General features: G+C 42.0%; 1 protein-coding gene across 2 annotated transcripts in view; it reads right to left on the bottom strand.

Moving 5' to 3' along the window:
• The window catches only part of znf423 (zinc finger protein 423), a 106,917-nt gene that overhangs the window by 76,377 nt on the left and 11,848 nt on the right, over window positions 1-18,692 (bottom strand). For both annotated transcript variants that reach the window (XM_049723931.2, XM_049723934.2), the window contains exon 2: window positions 14,973-15,035. In XM_049723931.2, coding sequence (XP_049579888.1) covers window positions 14,973-15,035 — 63 coding nt within the window. The remainder of the gene's footprint in view (window positions 1-14,972; window positions 15,036-18,692) is intronic.

Below are 18,692 nucleotides of genomic sequence, written 5' to 3'. Positions count from 1 at the left end.
GTTGTCTCATGTTTTTAGATCATATTTTGGTTATGGACATTATGGAGGCTGATTATATTACAGCTATAGTTCCACACATCCTCAACAGCAAAACGGCTAAAGTGTCATGCTGAAGGATGCTCCACTACATCCATAAATATGCTGTTATAGGACCTGATTAGACATCAGGTCTGACTGGAACACTTTAGTTAGAAAAGCTTGTTTGGTTTTGGGGACTAACTTCACATGATTTAACTATACAGGTCTTGAGTCTGTCATTTGTGGTGTCTGTATGATGTTGGTAAGTTATTTGTGGTTTTAATTCCAGGTGACAGGCTCTCAGGCTCCTGTTGACGGTGCTCTGCCTGAACCAGCCAGAACTTGGCAGGATTCTGACCCTGATGATAACATCAAACAAGATGCCAGCTAACAGGTAACATTCAGTTAGACTTTGTTGTAAGAAATAAACTTTGTAGACCTTTTCTTGTTCTCTTAGTTTACAGCTTTTAGTTGGAAAGCTGTTCTTTAGTCAGAAGGTACCTTAAACAGCATTCAGCCAACCATTGGATCACATGGTTTTAGTGGTTCTCCTCATAGAGCCCAAACGACCCAGTGGCACACACACCTATAGAAGGATTGTTGAAACATGCGCCCATGGGTGTCCAACCAAGCCAATCATTCGCACACACATAACAGATTTCCGATGGCTACTTGTGGGGCCCTCCGTATGGATCGAAAGTTGTCTTGTGTTTTTAGATCATATTTTGGTTATGGACATTATGGAGGCTGATTATATTACAGCTATAGTTCCACACATCCTCAACAGCAAAACGGCTAAAGTGTCATGCTGAAGGATGCTCCACTACATCCATAAAGATGCTGTTATAGGACCTGATTAGACATCAGGGCTGACTGGAACACTTTAGTTAGAAAAGCTTGTTTGGTTTTGGGGACTAACTTCACATGATTTAACTATACAGGTCTTGAGTCTGTCATTTGTGGTGTCTGTATGATGTTGGTAAGTTATTTGTGGTTTTAATTCCAGGTGACAGGCTCTCAGGCTCCTGTTGACGGTGCGCTGCCTGAACTAGTCAGAACTTGGCAGGACTCTGACCCTGATGATAACATCAAACAAGATGCCAGCCAACAGGTAACATTCAGTTAGACTTTGTTGTAAGAAATAAACTTTGTAGACCTTTTCTTGTTCTATTAGTTTACAGCTTTTAGTTGGAAAGCTGTTCTTTAGTCAGAAGGTACCTTAAACAGCATTCAGCCAACCATTGGATCACACGGTTTTAGTGGTTCTCCTCATAGAGCCCAAACGAACCAGTGGCACACACACCTATAGAAGGATTGTTGAAACATGCGCCCATGGGTGTCCAACCAAGCCAATCATTCACACACACATAACAGATTTCTGATGGCTACTTGTGGGGCCCTCCGTATGGATCTAAAGTTGTCTTGGTTATTCCAATCAAGCCAATCATTCACACACACACAATAACAGATTTCTGATGGCTACTTGTGGGGCCCTCCGTATGGATCGAAAGTTGTCTCATGTTTTTAGATCATATTTTGGTTATGGACATTATGGAGGCTGATTATATTACAGCTATAGTTCCACACATCCTCAACAGCAAAACGGCTAAAGTGTCATGCTGAAGGATGCTCCACTACATCCATAAAGATGCTGTTATAGGACCTGATTAGACATCAGGGCTGACTGGAACACTTTAGTTAGAAAAGCTTGTTTGGTTTTGGGGACTAACTTCACATGATTTAACTATACAGGTCTTGAGTCTGTCATTTGTGGTGTCTGTATGATGTTGGTAAGTTATTTGTGGTTTTAATTCCAGGTGACAGGCTCTCAGGCTCCTGTTGACGGTGCGCTGCCTGAACTAGTCAGAACTTGGCAGGACTCTGACCCTGATGATAACATCAAACAAGATGCCAGCCAACAGGTAACATTCAGTTAGACTTTGTTGTAAGAAATAAACTTTGTAGACCTTTTCTTGTTCTATTAGTTTACAGCTTTTAGTTGGAAAGCTGTTCTTTAGTCAGAAGGTACCTTAAACAGCATTCAGCCAACCATTGGATCACACGGTTTTAGTGGTTCTCCTCATAGAGCCCAAACGAACCAGCGGCACACACACCTATAGAAGGATTGTTGAAACATGCGCCCATGGGTGTCCAACCAAGCCAATCATTCGCACACACATAACAGATTTCTGATGGCTACTTGTGGGGCCCTCCGTATGGATCTAAAGTTGTCTTGGTTATTCCAACCAAGCCAATCATTCACACACACACAATAACAGATTTCTGATGGCTACTTGTGGGGCCCTCCGTATGGATCGAAAGTTGTCTCATGTTTTTAGATCATATTTTGGTTATGGACATTATGGAGGCTGATTATATTACAGCTATAGTTCCACACATCCTCAACAGCAAAATGGCTAAAGTGTCATGCTGAAGGATGCTCCACTACATCCATAAAGATGCTGTTATAGGACCTGATTAGACATCAGGGCTGACTGGAACACTTTAGTTAGAAAAGCTTGTTTGGTTTTGGGGACTAACTTCACATGATTTAACTATACAGGTCTTGAGTCTGTCATTTGTGGTGTCTGTATGATGTTGGTAAGTTATTTGTGGTTTTAATTCCAGGTGACAGGCTCTCAGGCTCCTGTTGACGGTGCGCTGCCTGAACTAGCCAGAACTTGGCAGGACTCTGACCCTGATGATAACATCAAACAAGATGCCAGCCAACAGGTAACATTCAGTTAGACTTTGTTGTAAGAAATAAACTTTGTAGACCTTTTCTTGTTCTCTTAGTTTACAGCTTTTAGTTGGAAAGCTGTTCTTTAGTCAGAAGGTACCTTAAACAGCATTCAGCCAACCATTGGATCACACGGTTTTAGTGGTTCTCCTCATAGAGCCCAAACGAACCAGCGGCACACACACCTATAGATGGATTGTTGAAACATGCGCCCATGGGTGTCCAACCAAGCCAATCATTCACACACACATAACAGATTTCTGATGGCTACTTGTGGGGCCCTCCGTATGGATCTAAAGTTGTCTTGGTTATTCCAACCAAGCCAATCATTCACACACACACAATAACGGATTTCTGATGGCTACTTGTGGGGCCCTCCGTATGGATCGAAAGTTGTCTCATGTTTTTAGATCATATTTTGGTTATGGACATTATGGAGGCTGATTATATTACAGCTATAGTTCCACACATCCTCAACAGCAAAACGGCTAAAGTGTCATGCTGAAGGATGCTCCACTACATCCATAAAGATGCTGTTATAGGACCTGATTAGACATCAGGGCTGACTGGAACACTTTAGTTAGAAAAGCTTGTTTGGTTTGGGGGACTAACTTCACATGATTTAACTATACAGGTCTTGAGTCTGTCATTTGTGGTGTCTGTATGATGTTGGTAAGTTATTTGTGGTTTTAATTCCAGGTGACAGGCTCTCAGGCTCCTGTTGACGGTGCGCTGCCTGAACCAGCCAGAACTTGGCAGGACTCTGACCCTGATGATAACATCAAACAAGATGCCAGCCAACAGGTAACATTCAGTTAGACTTTGTTGTAAGAAATAAACTTTGTAGACCTTTTCTTGTTCTCTTAGTTTACAGCTTTTAGTTGGAAAGCTGTTCTTTAGTCAGAAGGTACCTTAAACAGCATTCAGCCAACCATTGGATCACACGGTTTTAGTGGTTCTCCTCATAGAGCCCAAACGAACCAGTGGCACACACACCTATAGAAGGATTGTTGAAACATGCGCCCATGGGTGTCCAACCAAGCCAATCATTCACACACACATAACAGATTTCTGATGGCTACTTGTGGGGCCCTCCGTATGGATCTAAAGTTGTCTTGGTTATTCCAACCAAGCCAATCATTCACACACACACAATAACAGATTTCTGTTGGCTACTTGTGGGGCCCTCCGTATGGATCGAAAGTTGTCTTGGTTATTCCAACCAAGCCAATCATTCACACACACATAATAACAGATTTCTCATGGCTACTTGTGGGGCCCTCCGTATGGATCTAAAGTTGTCTTGGTTATTCCAACCAAGCCAATCATTCACACACACATAATAACAGATTTCTGACAGCTACTTGTGGGGCCCTCCGTATTGATCGAAGGTTGTCTCATGTTTTTAGATCATATTTTGGTTAAGGACATTATGGAGGCTGATTATATTACAGCTATAGTTCCACACATCCTCAACAGTTAAACGGCTAAAGTGTCATGCTCAAGGATGCTCCACTACATCCATAAAGATGCTGTTATAGGACCTGATTAGACATCCAGAACTGACTGGAACACTTTAGTTAGAAAAGCTTGTTTGGTTTTGGGGACTAACTTCACATGATTTAACTATACAGGTCTTGAGTCTGTCATTTGTGGTGTCTGTATGATGTTGGTAAGTTATTTGTGGTTTTAATTCCAGGTGACAGGCTCTCAGGCTCCTGTTGATGGTGCGCTGCCTGAACCAGCCAGAACTTGGCAGGACTCTGACCCTGATGATAACATCAAACAAGATGCCAGCCAACAGGTAACATTCAGTTAGACTTTGTTGTAAGAAATAAACTTTGTAGACCTTTTCTTGTTCTCTTAGTTTACAGCTTTTAGTTGGAAAGCTGTTCTTTAGTCAGAAGGTACCTTAAACAGCATTCAGCCAACCATTGGATCACACGGGTTTAGTGGTTCTCCTCATAGAGCCCAAACGAACCAGTGGCACACACACCTATAGATGGATATTTGAAACATGCGCCCATGGGTGTCCAACCAAGCCAATCATTCACACACACATAAAAGATTTCTGATGGCTACTTGTGGGGCCCTCCGTATGGATCGAAAGTTGTCTTGGTTATTCCAACCAAGCCAATCATTCACACACACATAATAACAGATTTCTGATGGCTACTTGTGGGGCCCTCCGTATGGATCTAAAGTTGTCTTGGTTATTCCAACCAAGCCAATCATTCACACACACATGATAACAGATTTCTGATAGCTACTTGTGGGGCCCTCCGTATGGATCGAAGGTTGTCTCATGTTTTTAGATCATATTTTGGTTATGGACATTATGGAGGCTGATTATATTACAGCTATAGTTCCACACATCCTCAACAGTTAAACGGCTAAAGTGTCATGCTCAAGGATGCTCCACTACATCCATAAAGATGCTGTTATAGGACCTGATTAGACATCCAGAACTGACTGGAACACTTTAGTTAGAAAAGCTTGTTTGGTTTTGGGGACTAACTTCACATGATTTAACTATACAGGTCTTGAGTCTGTCATTTGTGGTGTCTGTATGATGTTGGTAAGTTATTTGTGGTTTTAATTCCAGGTGACAGGCTCTCAGGCTCCTGTTGACGGTGCGCTGCCTGAACCAGCCAGAACTTGGCAGGACTCTGACCCTGATGATAACATCAAACAAGATGCCAGCCAACAGGTAACATTCAGTTAGACTTTGTTGTAAGAAATAAACTTTGTAGACCTTTTCTTGTTCTCTTAATTTACAGCTTTTAGTTGGAAAGCTGTTCTTTAGTCAGAAGGTACCTTAAACAGCATTCAGCCAACCATTGGATCACACGGTTTTAGTGGTTCTCCTCATAGAGCCCAAACGAACCAGTGGCACACACACCTATAGATGGATTGTTGAAACATGCGCCCATGGGTGTCCAACCAAGCCAATCATTCACACACACATAACAGATTTCTGATGGCTACTTGTGGGGCCCTCCGTATGGATCTAAAGTTGTCTTGGTTATTCCAACCAAGCCAATCATTCACACTCACATAATAACAGATTTCTGATGGCTACTTGTGGGGCCCTCCGTATGGATCGAAGGTTGTCTCATGTTTTTAGATCATATTTTGGTTATGGACATTATGGAGGCTGATTATATTACAGCTATAGTTCCACACATCCTCAACAGCTAAACGGCTAAAGTGTCATGCTGAAGGATGCTCCACTACATCCATAAAGATGCTGTTATAGGACCTGATTAGACATCCAGAACTGACTGGAACACTTTAGTTAGAAAAGCTTGTTTGGTTTCGGGGACTAACTTCACATGATTTAACTATACAGGTCTTGAGTCTGTCATTTGTGGTGTCTGTATGATGTTGGTAAGTTATTTGTGGTTTTAATTCCAGGTGACAGGCTCTCAGGCTCCTGTTGATGGTGCGCTGCCTGAACCAGCCAGAACTTGGCAGGACTCTGACCCTGATGATAACATCAAACAAGATGCCAGCCAACAGGTAACATTCAGTGCGACTTTGTTGTAAGAAATAAACTTTGTAGACCTTTTCTTGTTCTCTTAGTTTACAGCTTTTAGTTGGAAAGCTGTTCTTTAGTCAGAAGGTACCTTAAACAGCATTCAGCCAACCATTGGATCACACGGTTTTAGTGGTTCTCCTCATAGAGCCCAAACGAACCAGTGGCACACACACCTATAGATGGATTGTTGAAACATCCGCCCATGGGTGTCCAACCAAGCCAATCATTCACACACACATAACAGATTTCTGATGGCTACTTGTGGGGCCCTCCGTATGGATCTAAGGTTGTCATGGTTATTCCAACCAAGCCAATCATTCACACACACATAACAGATTTCTGAAATACGGTTTCTTGTGGCTTCTTTGTTGTAAATTTTGGAGCCTTTTCCATGTTTTATATGTAAAATTTCCTGTGATATAAGGTTTTGGCATATTTCAGAGGATGTGTACAGCACCGGTCGTCTACCAGTTAAGATATTGGACAGAAATTTTAATTATTTTGAGCAAAGAATTTCTAGTCTTTATATTAATACAGCATATAAGAGTAGCTTGCAGAAACTAACAACACATTTCTTTTAATTCCCTCCATAGAGCTATCAATTATCAAAGGAGTTTCTCAAAGTGGACTACTCAGACAGTGATGATACTGACAATGATTCCCAAAAGGACCGCTCAAAACAAGAGTATATTAAATTTGACCAAGCATTCTTATACAGGTGCAGTTAATTTTTGTTTTAGAATATTGCTATACTGTGTTTTTTTTCTGTACTTAAAAATCATCATTTCAGATGGGCTGATCCCAGAAGTGATAGAAGTGACCTCTTGTACCTCCGCATCTCGTGGCCCAAGTAATGAAAAGTCTGCCAAAAAGGGAGGTGAGTTTAGAGTAATCCTTTTCAATATATAACTTTATCACAGTTACTTTTAAATTGCCCAATTGTTACTACTGTATCAGTATCTAATTATCCTCACATATGCTGCTTACTAAGATTTAGATGACCCAAGCAAGATATATTAAACACCACTTGACTTTTTTTCTTAGACATGTAAGGTCTAAACTTTTGAATTTTGTCATAAAATGAAAATTGACCCATCCTTTCTCATGTGAGTTACAGGTCATTGCTAACCTTGATTATATGTGAGATGTTTGTTTACATCTATTTTTAAATAGCGGTAATGTATACATGACACATTTACCTCAAAAGAGAGAAAGAAAAATTGCTCTAGATTAACCTATTAGTGAATATGCAAATTCACACATTGTCACACCAAGGCAGATACCATTCTTATACAGCTTGCATTTAATTTTTTACACACTATATATTTCCAAATTTACTTTTATCATCTTTGTTTGTCCATGTGTAGCACGTTATCAAAGCAAATTCCCCATACATGTAAAACACTGTCTGAAAAAATTTTTTCTCTGATTTTTATTTTTTATTTTCCCTGATTTTGCAACAACTTGTATCTGTTCTTAATGGTTTTGTCAGAGAAATGGTGCATCCCAATGTGCTGCCATGGTGGAGTTTGACTGCCTGTGCAACCTCTGTAGGGTCCAGGAATTGCTTCATCTACCAGCAGTGACATTCTGGTCAAATGCAAAACTGCTTAAAAGTAGTCAAGAAAATGAGAGACCTCTTGCCCCCACCACCAAAACTGGGGGCATTCTAATGTTACCCTTTTGTGCATCTATTTTTAATTTTGTTAATATCAAAACAGCTGACACTGAAGACCACCTAGCAACTTAAATGACCGGATTAATATCTCAGATATTAACTGATTTACTTATGTCTATTGTAGGCTCATCACTGTTGACAAAGATAGTTGAAATATCTCATTTGAATTATATTGTCGGATAATTGTACATAAAGTGAATGTATTCTTTATGCAATTTTGTTCTAATTAAGTTGTAAACTAAAAAGTGCTCTTCCTATGCCCTTAGGTAACGGAAAAGTTGTGAAAAGAAGCTGGACCCCAGAGGAATGTGCTGCAGTAAATAAACATTCAAGGAAGTATATATTGACAAATCAGGTTCCTGGTAAGCTTGACTGCGAGAGATGCATTGCTGCAGAACCACAAGCACCGAGCTGTTAAGTACTTTGTCAAAAAGAGAATAACCACCATGAGGAGAAAATATGAGTGAAACAGCTTCCCTTAACAGAGATAGAAACACATGGCTGGTCCTGTTTCACCATTTGTTCACTATTTGTTTGTGATTTTTTTTATGCTCCACTTCTCCTGTTCGTAAATGTTAGATTAAATAAGTTCCTTTATTCATTGGCTACATTTGTAATGTGTCCATTTAAAATTTTGACTCAAGACAATTATTACTTGTAAATCCTGTGTACTTTATAGTTAGCTAAAATGCAGAATTTAAATATTTTAAAATGTACCAATATGACTGAACAAATTGAAGAATATTAAGACTGTGACCAAGGAAAATGGACCAGAATCTGAATAAAGACTTCAGAATGTATTTTAGAATGCACATTTCAATGTATATCTAGTATATTTAGCCAGATGAAAGTATTAATAACACTAACAAAATTTTTAGGTTTTCTCAAATGATTAAGTCCACACAAATGCATGTTTGGGTTAGATTAGGGTTGGGGTTGAACTTGATAGATCCTCTTTATAAAGGCAGACCTAACAAGTCTTAAATCTTAACAGCAAGCTCCATAACTGGCTAAAAAAATAATGTGTGTATAGGTAGACCTCTTAAGGTTGAAATATTAAAAGCGATCCCCATAACTGACTAAAAATCTCATGTGTGTAAAGGTGGAACCCGCAAAGCCGGAATGTTAGAAACAGGCCCCAGATATGACTGAAAAACTGACATGAAAAAAAAAGTTTCAAATTGTGTTTATTGAAAGTGATTTTTAGTAACAAGATTTTTTTTGGGACTTGCCTGATTTTTTTCATAGTTCTTGGACCACTAGAAAGGGTGGACCCCAGAACTCGGTAAAGTAAGTCGGGTCCTGCAGAGGGAGGTTAACAAGGATGTGTGTGTGCGTGTGTGTGTGTGTGTGTGTGTGTGTGTGTATGTGTGCGTGTGTATGCGCGTGTGTGTTTTCCATTACGCAAGTTTAAATGAGTTCACTGAGGTATTTAGTGTGTTAAGATGGCACATATATAGCTGACATATAACAAAATCCAACCAAGGACAACCCCGCCTCCCCCTCCCAAAATTGAGTTTTTAATATAAAAAGGATACCTCCACTGATGCATATGTAGCGATGTATCTCCTTGTTTCATTGATATTTTTTTGTTTTGTAAAATACACAATTGTTCAAACATTATTTGCAAAAACCTATGTAACTTACAAAACTGAAATCATAATGGGTAATGAATGACCTGAAAATATTTCTTCCTTGGATGAGTAGTTTTACTGCTTACTCTTAATTTACGCTTAATTTATTTATTTATTTATTTAAATTTATTTATTTTATTAAATGTATTTATTTAATTTATTTGTATGTCATCTAGAAAATCGTATGTTACTACAGGTACAACTTCCAACAACTTCAAGGGATGGAATGTGTCAAATTTTGTGTTCTCCTGGAGTTCCACTTGCCTTTTCTTGCCACAGTGGTGAAAATATTTTTTTTTTGGTAGCAGGAGCCTTTCAGCGTGATTTTTGTTTTTATGTTGTGGACATAGCCGCAGTCAGCATGAACCATCACCTGGGGAACTAATGAACTGGGAAACGTTCCTGAGCTGTTCCTATACTGAAAGATGGTCCCAAAGCAAGACGCCTTCAATGGGAATAAAACATAGCGTAACACTGCAAAGGCAAGGGGGCTTACTTATGTGTTAGATTTGGCAAGCCCAAAGTGGTACTTTGGCCTGACTTGTACACAGCTGCTCTGGGAAATGAATATCTGCGGGCCAAGTGTACATAAAACACTTACATACACATGTGCATGTCTGCGCAAACCTTAAAGAGGCATCAAAAGATGTGAAAAAGCGTGTGTGAAGCTTCCAGCAGAATGTTTCGAAAGCAAACAGCCGCGACACAAGGCTTTCATTCTGCTCCACAGAATCACTGTAGTGGAATTCACAGGTACTTGGCTGCGGCAAGCACCTTCGGCGGAGCCACCAACAACAACAAGCTGTGATGTTCAAATCAAACCTGCACCATGTTGCCCTCCGAACGTTATTGATGTGTCTTCAGACGCATGCGGCCAATGTCACATGGTATGCATCACACACAAGCTGCCCACAGCAGACTTCTAACCCAGACTTGGTTCAACTGGAATGTCACGTTAAGCGGTGGGCCAGAGTACACACAACATTGCACAGGTGTTTTGTTTTTTTAATTCTCTTGTTAAATGTGACAAAAATAGCCGTAGTTATTTTTACCAAGATGGCACTGTGTGGAAAATAATGGAAGAGCGCAAGCACTTTTGGCTCCATAAAATAAGTTCCAATATTCTCTCCTTCAGCCTGATGTGATTGGTTAATTTCATTGGCAATTATATAAACGGCCTGCCCAATTAATTGCACAACTTCACAACTAAAGTAACTAAAGATCAATAGGTTGTCTTTTTCCATGGCGCCTTGTCGCTGGGCAGAATTCAACAAGCCACACACACACAAAACAACAAAGACTCCAAAACGAGCACAACGTGCATGTATCGATTTAATCTAAGTTCTGTTTTTCATTTACCCAGTTCAGGGTCACAGCTGATGTGTCTATGCCAGCTGACCTTTTGTTGAGCACCTACAGAAACTCAAATCAAGATTCAATCCTGGCACCTCTGACTGTGAGGCAGCTATGCTATCCACTTTTTCACCATTCCACCCAACAATGCAAAACTTGCAAGTGTCTCACTACTGTATTAAACACCACAAACCTAATGAGAAAGACATTCAAACACAAATTTGGTTTTAATGTCATCACAACACATTACATTTTTGAGTCTAAGATGTCAAAAATACACACAAAAAAAGTCACTTTTAGTGCACACACAAGCTGAACAGGTGCAGCTGAACACAACAACACAGCCCCCCCCCCTCCCTCCCTCCTTCTCTCTCTAGGGAATGCCCCCACCCTCTGTCTCCCTCTGTTTGTTAGTGTGAGAGTGTTTGTTGTGCATGCGGGTGTGTGTGTGTGTGTGTGTGTTAGGTGGCTATATTAAGAAGCCATCTCTCCTCACCTCTTCCCCTCTGCATCCCACCTCATCTTGTTTCCCCCTCACCAATGCTTGTGTTTTCACAATACAAGCTTGCCCCCACCCCACCCTGGCGGGAGGAGTACACACGCACGCTTCCAGGCAGGGCTCATGGGAAACACTGCGGCAAGGGAGAGAGCGCAGCACCCAAGTCTGGAAACAAGATGATGAAAGCGGCGCTCACGTCACGGAAGTAAGGGAGAAAATAGTCACAACGGGACGCTACGATGATTCACAAACACCCGTGGTAAAGTTTTCTGGGCAAACAAGGTGACGGCTGCGCACCTATATCAATTTTCGACAAAGATTACAAACAACGGTCTTAAATGGTGCAATACGGACGAAAAGCCCGTGCATTGTTGCAAGCGGGCAATAATCATTGACACACAACACACACACACGCGCAGGAACTGTTTTCCTGTGGTACAGCCTTGGGGAAATTAAAACTACATTATGGACCTCAAGAGAGAGGCAGCGAGGGAGGGATGGGGGAGAGGAGAGGAAAGGAAAGTGAGGGGGGGGGAAAATGAGACCTAGAGAAGGCCAGCGTGATTCTTTTCGGCCATCACAAAGAACCAAGATCAAGCGTTATTATTATTATTACCTTCATCTCTTTATTTCCTCCATTCTTTACTTCCTCATCATGTCATTGTCTGAATTCTATCGGTCTCTTCTGCTTCTGTACAATTCAGTGTTTTAATGAGATGATATTGATAACCACAGAGGGGTTGATAATGGGTCAAACATAAGGCCCGCTTGCCGGATTCGGCCCATCAAGGGGTCCACTTCGGCCAGTGGTGATGACATTAACGGAAAGTTAAATTAACTGTTGTGGCTAATTTTGTCCACTGGAGGGCACACTGATGATCACCCAAATGACTCAGCTGTCACTCCGGATTTGACGCCTAATATTGGTACACTTGAAGTGGGGGTGAACAAGTTTCAGCTGCAAAGTAAGCCGCTTGGGGAGCTGACAGACCTTTTCCACGATGACTCATTGACTGTTCCCGCATATGACTCTTTAATGTTCTCCAAGAGAAATATTAAGTGTGCTGGCTGTGTATGACAGACAGGACTGCATGAAATGGTCTGATCATGATGCTTCTTTCCCTGTCCTAGCACAAGAAGTGAACAAGGAATCGAAAGCGAGTGAAGAGTGAGGACATTCTCCCCCGCTGAGAGGGAACAGGGACAGATCGGGAAAGAGTGTAAGGGGGTGGTGGGGCACCTTTGGCCTCACACTGGTCCTCTGCGGGGCAGAAAGGCGAGAGATGAGGAAGAAGAGGAGGAAATGGCAATAGAACAAAGGAAAGCGGGAAATGTAGGAGCTGGGGAAGAAAAGATTGTCTTGATGCAATTCCCTTCCGAGGCACTCTCCCACCTCCCTCTGCCTTGCCTCCCGTGGGCCTTTCCAAACTCAACACACATTTTCCAAGGGAAGCAAGGGAGAAATGGAGAGTTGGAGAAGGGGAGGAAGCTTGTAAATTTAATAGCAGGATGGGGCGGTATGGTGTATTTCTCCAATCTGTCCTGTCCTCCCCCCCTCCATTCTTTCTGGTTTGCTCACCCAATCCTCACTGACTGAGAGATTATACAAACCAAAATCTATTTTCTTGATATTCAGAACCTCATCTGGCCATCAAAATTCCAAAACGAATGACAGCAACTGAAAGAGGGATGACTCAAACTACAAGTGGGAACCATCCACACAATCCGAAACGTAAGAGTGGCTGAATAAGGCAAAACGGGCCAGTTTGTTGTTGTTGTTGTTTTTTTTTACAAAGGGAAACTGTGAGATAGCAGAGAGGTGCATGTTTGTGTGTGTGTGTGTGTGTGTGTGTGTGTGTGTGTGTGTGTGTGTGTGTGTGTGTGTGTGTGTGTGTGTGTGTGTGCGTGCACGCGTGCACGTCATGGGACCGAAGCTTCCTGCAGGAACTGACACACACAGCAGTTCTTGCGAGCCACCCAGGACCTCAGTCAGCAACCCCCTGAAACACACACAGACACGGACCCGTATAGCTGCCCCTGGAGAAGCGTTAGCTCAGGTCTGAGTGAGCGATTGGGAGGGGGGCGAGACTTCGGTACGTCACGGACACCCCCCCCTCCCCTCCCCAAGGATCTTACTTGCCTATGCTTGTATCCCGCTGGAGCAGAACGGGAGACTGGGCACGAGAAGAAGCTGGGAGAGCGATAACTCCGTATTTACCACATTCAGCAGTATCTTATTTCCCTGCTGGGCTGCAGTCAGAGGAAGTGTTTTAACTGTTCTCTGATAGGCTGTAAAAAGTAGCCACAGCTGGCAAACACCTACGGTAGCCCGACTGCTTTTCCCATGTGTGGGGGATTTGGGGAATTCATCTTTGCTAAGCACAAACTACAACAAAGAGGGGGAACTCTTGATTTGCATAGGGAGTCCGTTTCCTCCACTAATTTGTCTTTTCGATATTTATCAGTCCAGATTCAGAATATATTTTCCCGTCTTCCATGAAGAGCAAATTATGCAAGACAAGACTACCGTATTTTCCAGACTATAAGGTGCACCTAAAAACCTAAAATTTTCTCAAAAGCCAACAGTGCGCCTTATAGTCCGGTGCGCCTTATATATGGACCAAATTCTTAAATTTAAACTGGCCCGAAGCATTGTGTCATAAAATCAATCATAAGTGGCCCGCTGAAGACTATGAATCATGAATCAAAAAGACTATGGATCATTATTTTGTGATTATAAAGTAATTTGTTGCGTCTGAAGTTGAAATAAAAAAGATAAAATGGAGAATGATTTGATTCAGATTAAAAATCTGACATGATGCATTAATGGTGCGCTTTATAGTCTGGTGCGCCTTATATAAGGACAAAGTTTTAAAATGGGCCATTCATTGAAGGTGCGCCTTATAGTCCGGTGCGCCTTGTAGTCCGGAAAATACGGTACTCATCTCAAACATTTTTGTTTAGTGTAAAACCAGCATAGAATAAATGTCAACACTATAATATATATGTGAAAAGGGTTCAAACTAGTCAGCCAGCTAAAATGCGAGCAAAAACTAAATCCATTCGAACAAAAGAGACAATAAAAAGCCGACCATCTCTGCGACTTCCTCCCAGGATATCAGCGTACAACAGAGAGCAGTCAAAGAGCACACAAATCTATCCTGTCTTGCTCTCCACGTCCCTTTTGTCATATCTCTTTCCATTCAGACTGACTCGTACACCAGAGAGTAACAAGTTCGCCCTCTCTTTCCGCATCTCGCTATGCTTCTTTTTAAATCTCCTCATTTCCCCCCCTCCCTTCTAAGTACTGTATAGTTTTCGACGGTCCCACAATTCTAATCCCTCAGATGTTCACTCCATCTCTCAACCCTTCTCGCTCCCACAGTATCCCATGGAGAAGGCCTTTATATACCATATGAAATTGTCATTGTGGTCACTGTGTTTGTGAGAGTGGTTTGTACACCTGTGTGTCTGCATGCGCCACAATGTGTGTGAGAGTGTCCACTAACCAGTCTGGACAGTCGATTCCTCCCAAGCCGCTCCGCACTCTGAAGATTCTGGTTCCTCCACCGCTGAGAGGAAATTACAAATTAGAGAAAGAAATAAAAAATATTTTTGTTGTGAGTGTTGAGATAAATGCATTCTTATGAGTCACTGAAAACCATGCCAGTGTGACCAGAACCACAACTCAATTTGAAACCAATGCACCTCAACATATTAAACACAACTGGAGATTCAGTTGTGTCACACTTTCTCTAGTGCAAATCACTTGATGGGTTTGTAAACATGGTGTGTTTTCCCACTTGTTCAGTACCTTTTCCGAAAAATAAAATAAAAGCAAACAATACACCACAAAACATCAGTCTTCCCTTTCATTGGTCATTACATCAAGACCATCCACGCAATCTACAAAATCCGTGAAGACACGACCAGATATAAATTTTATTAAATCCATTTTGAAGCTTCGCAATTACGAAAAATATATTCATGCAAGTTGCAGATATTTTTTTGTCGCCATTTTCATTTTATAAACTGTAGTATCTGTGATGTTAAATGTGTGTGCCAATTAAAGTGGGGCCTGGCCTGTAGAGTGATGTGGAAGTCAGCAAATGAGAATGTAGAGTTCATTAAGCGGCTAAACTGTTAGCCACTTTGCATGTTTGGTGACAGCGTCGATTAAGGTCGTCAATGCGCTAGTGTTTACTGTAGTGTGTACTGTACCCTCAGCTACATGACGTCCTGGCCTTTTGGGCCACGATGGCTGCCTTGCACTACTCCACTTGCACTACTCCTCCTGTACTTTTGCACTATTATAGTGACTGTCTGCTGTATGCACAATTGCACCATTTCTACCAAGTTGCTCTTATTTATTCATTGCGTTCAAATGAGCTAGTAGGCTATGTTCGCTATAGTAGCTACAATGTTTACGTTACCGTAGACATGCAATTGTGTAAACATTGGTCGTTTTCTGACTTTTGTCTTTCCTCCTTTTCCATTTTTTTTTCCCGCTTTTGACTGAAACAAACCCTGACAACAATGTTCACCGCATTGTTGGACCTTCTCTTCCTCCATGGTTAAACAAAGGCACCTTTCTTTAAAACTTGAGAACAGAAAAAGGAACACTGGGATGGCAATGTCTCAAGACCTCTTTGACACACTCAGAAGTTTGATCAGAGCTGGAATGTGACAGCGACTTCCTGGGTACAACAGGAAGGAGGGAAGTACAGCTGGCACACAAACAGGAAATGGCCGGAGCCACCACACAATGGAGCTTCCTGTGCACCCCCGGTTCCTCCAATGCACGATTCTTCATTTCTCACCTCTGATCTGCTTTTTTCTCCCACTGGTGGAAGCTTTTTATTACAAATGGCTCACTCTCTATCCTTGTCAACTCCCCTTTGGCCTTACGGAATCCTCACAAGACAATCAAAACAAGAAGTTATAAATCAGTGAAGCGTTCTATTTAGATGAAAAACAAAGGTGTGGATTGTCAAAGATTGGCCCGCACGTACAAAGAGCTGCCAGATATCCTGTGCTAAACTTGACCGGTTCTCCCACTGGCCTTGAATGAATGACGGTGTAAATAACCACTGTTACAAACAACAACATGACATACTATTACCGTTTAGTACATATTATTCAAAGACAATGTGATGCAAGTACGATTTTACTTGCAGACTAAAAATGAGCATCGCAGCACCTGCATATACTCCATACACATCATCACAGCCAAATTGAATTCAAATCCCCTAACCTGCACTTCTGACCATCCAAATGCGGTCTAATTTTTGTGGCAGGATAACTCTATTCATTCGACTTTACTTGTGAATAAATTTCAAAGTATAGGCGATGAACCTAAAAAGTACTGGAAGCTCGACAACTAATAAAAAGGACTATTTCCTGATGAGACTGTGGGGAATACAGTGTGTTTCATTAGCCAAGCACACAAATCTTTATTTAGATTTCCACATCCTCCTCAGAGACGCACACCTTTAGTGTAAACCTTGTGCACACCAGGGGGGCGTGGGGAACATGTGTGATTGTTGCAGGCCTAAAGATTGTGTAGACATCATAAGTGGGGAAAAATGAGTGCGTGCATTAAGGGTTTTTGAAACCCTGCATTTTGACAGAGCACATTTACATACACATTAAGAATTAAATAGGTCACAATAAACAGTTTGAACACATAGAATGAGTTTATTGTGACCTATTTTGTATATCATAGATCTATCGCTACTATAAATCTACATACACGATATAAGCCTACCAATTAATGAAAGTTTTTCTCTTGTGCAATTTTGGCATCACATTATGGAAACAATGGAAGAGTGTATTAAGTGACTGATAGGTCTGCGCTCTCTATGTGCTTCTGTTCGGACGTTCAATTTCTCCGTTGCCCACTGTCTCGCTTTCAGTCTCCATCCTGTTCGCTGACCATCATCCCCTCCTCATCCCGCATCTTTGTCTGAGCCTTGCCCCACGAACGCAGTTCCATCTTTAACAAGAAAAGCTTTTGTCTTTTTTTTTTCTTTTCCCCCGTCCTTGCAAAACAACACGTGCGCACGCACACTCCCACACACACTTTATCAGGGCCACTTATTCCCAAGGCAGCCCAAGGCTTTGGTGTTCCCAGATCTAGTTGATGAACGGGTCACGGCGGCCAATCACGCAGCGGCCAGGAGGCCCAGAGGGGTGGAATGTGGGTCAGTGCAGCCAATGATAAGCTGCTTTTCCCCAGGAGAGGCAGGTGATTGACAACTGGTGGTGGACAGAAGTCAAGAGGGTAATTGTCATCCGACTCCCTCGCTCTCTCTGTCTTTTCTGACTGTCTGTCTCTCACGCTCATCCTAGACACTTTCCTCCGTCTCTCCCCTCAACTGCGTGCTCCGCTGCCTCCCCTTTCCAACCTACTTCCTGGTCCTCATCTCCCCTCCCCAACCTGCCTTGTCGCACCAGCTCCACGAGGACCCTCTCATTGGCTGCCCTCCCTGTCCCCCCGGAACGACTTTATGACACTATTGGCAGAGAATTGATGCCAATCTTTATCCCCAGCTCGCGGCCCCTGGGAGCCTCCCCAACTTCAACTGCCTGTGTCAAGCACTCATGCAATGCCGGCCAGTCGGGGGACAGGGCCAGAAGCTGATTAACCAAATACTTTTATCAGCACTAAAACCGCGCTCTGTGTCTGCCTGCAGTTGGAACAAAACAGCCTTAAAATACAAAACCACGCTTTTCCATCCAGAGCGCCAGACCAGTTTGAGGTTTGGGACCTTTGTGTGCTTTTGTTTGCCAGCGTGGGCTTTTGTGTGTGTGTGTGTGCAAAGGGACACAGAGTGCAGAGGGCTTAGACGGAGGGAAGAGAAGCAACATCACCACAAAGCCTGACGGACAAGGTTCATTGCACCATCCCTATTTTATTTTTTATTTTTTTTTTACTCGTGTCCATTCCCACTCTTCTTTCTGTTCTTGTATCATACCATTCGTTTTTTCACTTTCTTCAGTAATAAAATCTTTCCCTTTGCTCTGTTGGATTCTTACTGTATATGAGGTAATTGTGGTTTGCATCATGCTGTGCAATGCAGCTGAGTTGCTATGCGACCTCTCCAACATTGCTGAACATACACTGAGCCGCACACTGAACAACAAATCCCTCACCCTCTGTCTTGAGTTGAACATCCCAGAAGTCAATATTATTGAGGGGAAAACAAAAAAATATATAGATATGTAAT

Source organism: Syngnathus scovelli, chromosome 6 (assembly GCF_024217435.2).
Source record: "Syngnathus scovelli strain Florida chromosome 6, RoL_Ssco_1.2, whole genome shotgun sequence".
Lineage (NCBI taxonomy): Eukaryota > Metazoa > Chordata > Actinopteri > Syngnathiformes > Syngnathidae > Syngnathus > Syngnathus scovelli.
This window is presented reverse-complemented; position numbering and strand designations above follow the sequence as displayed.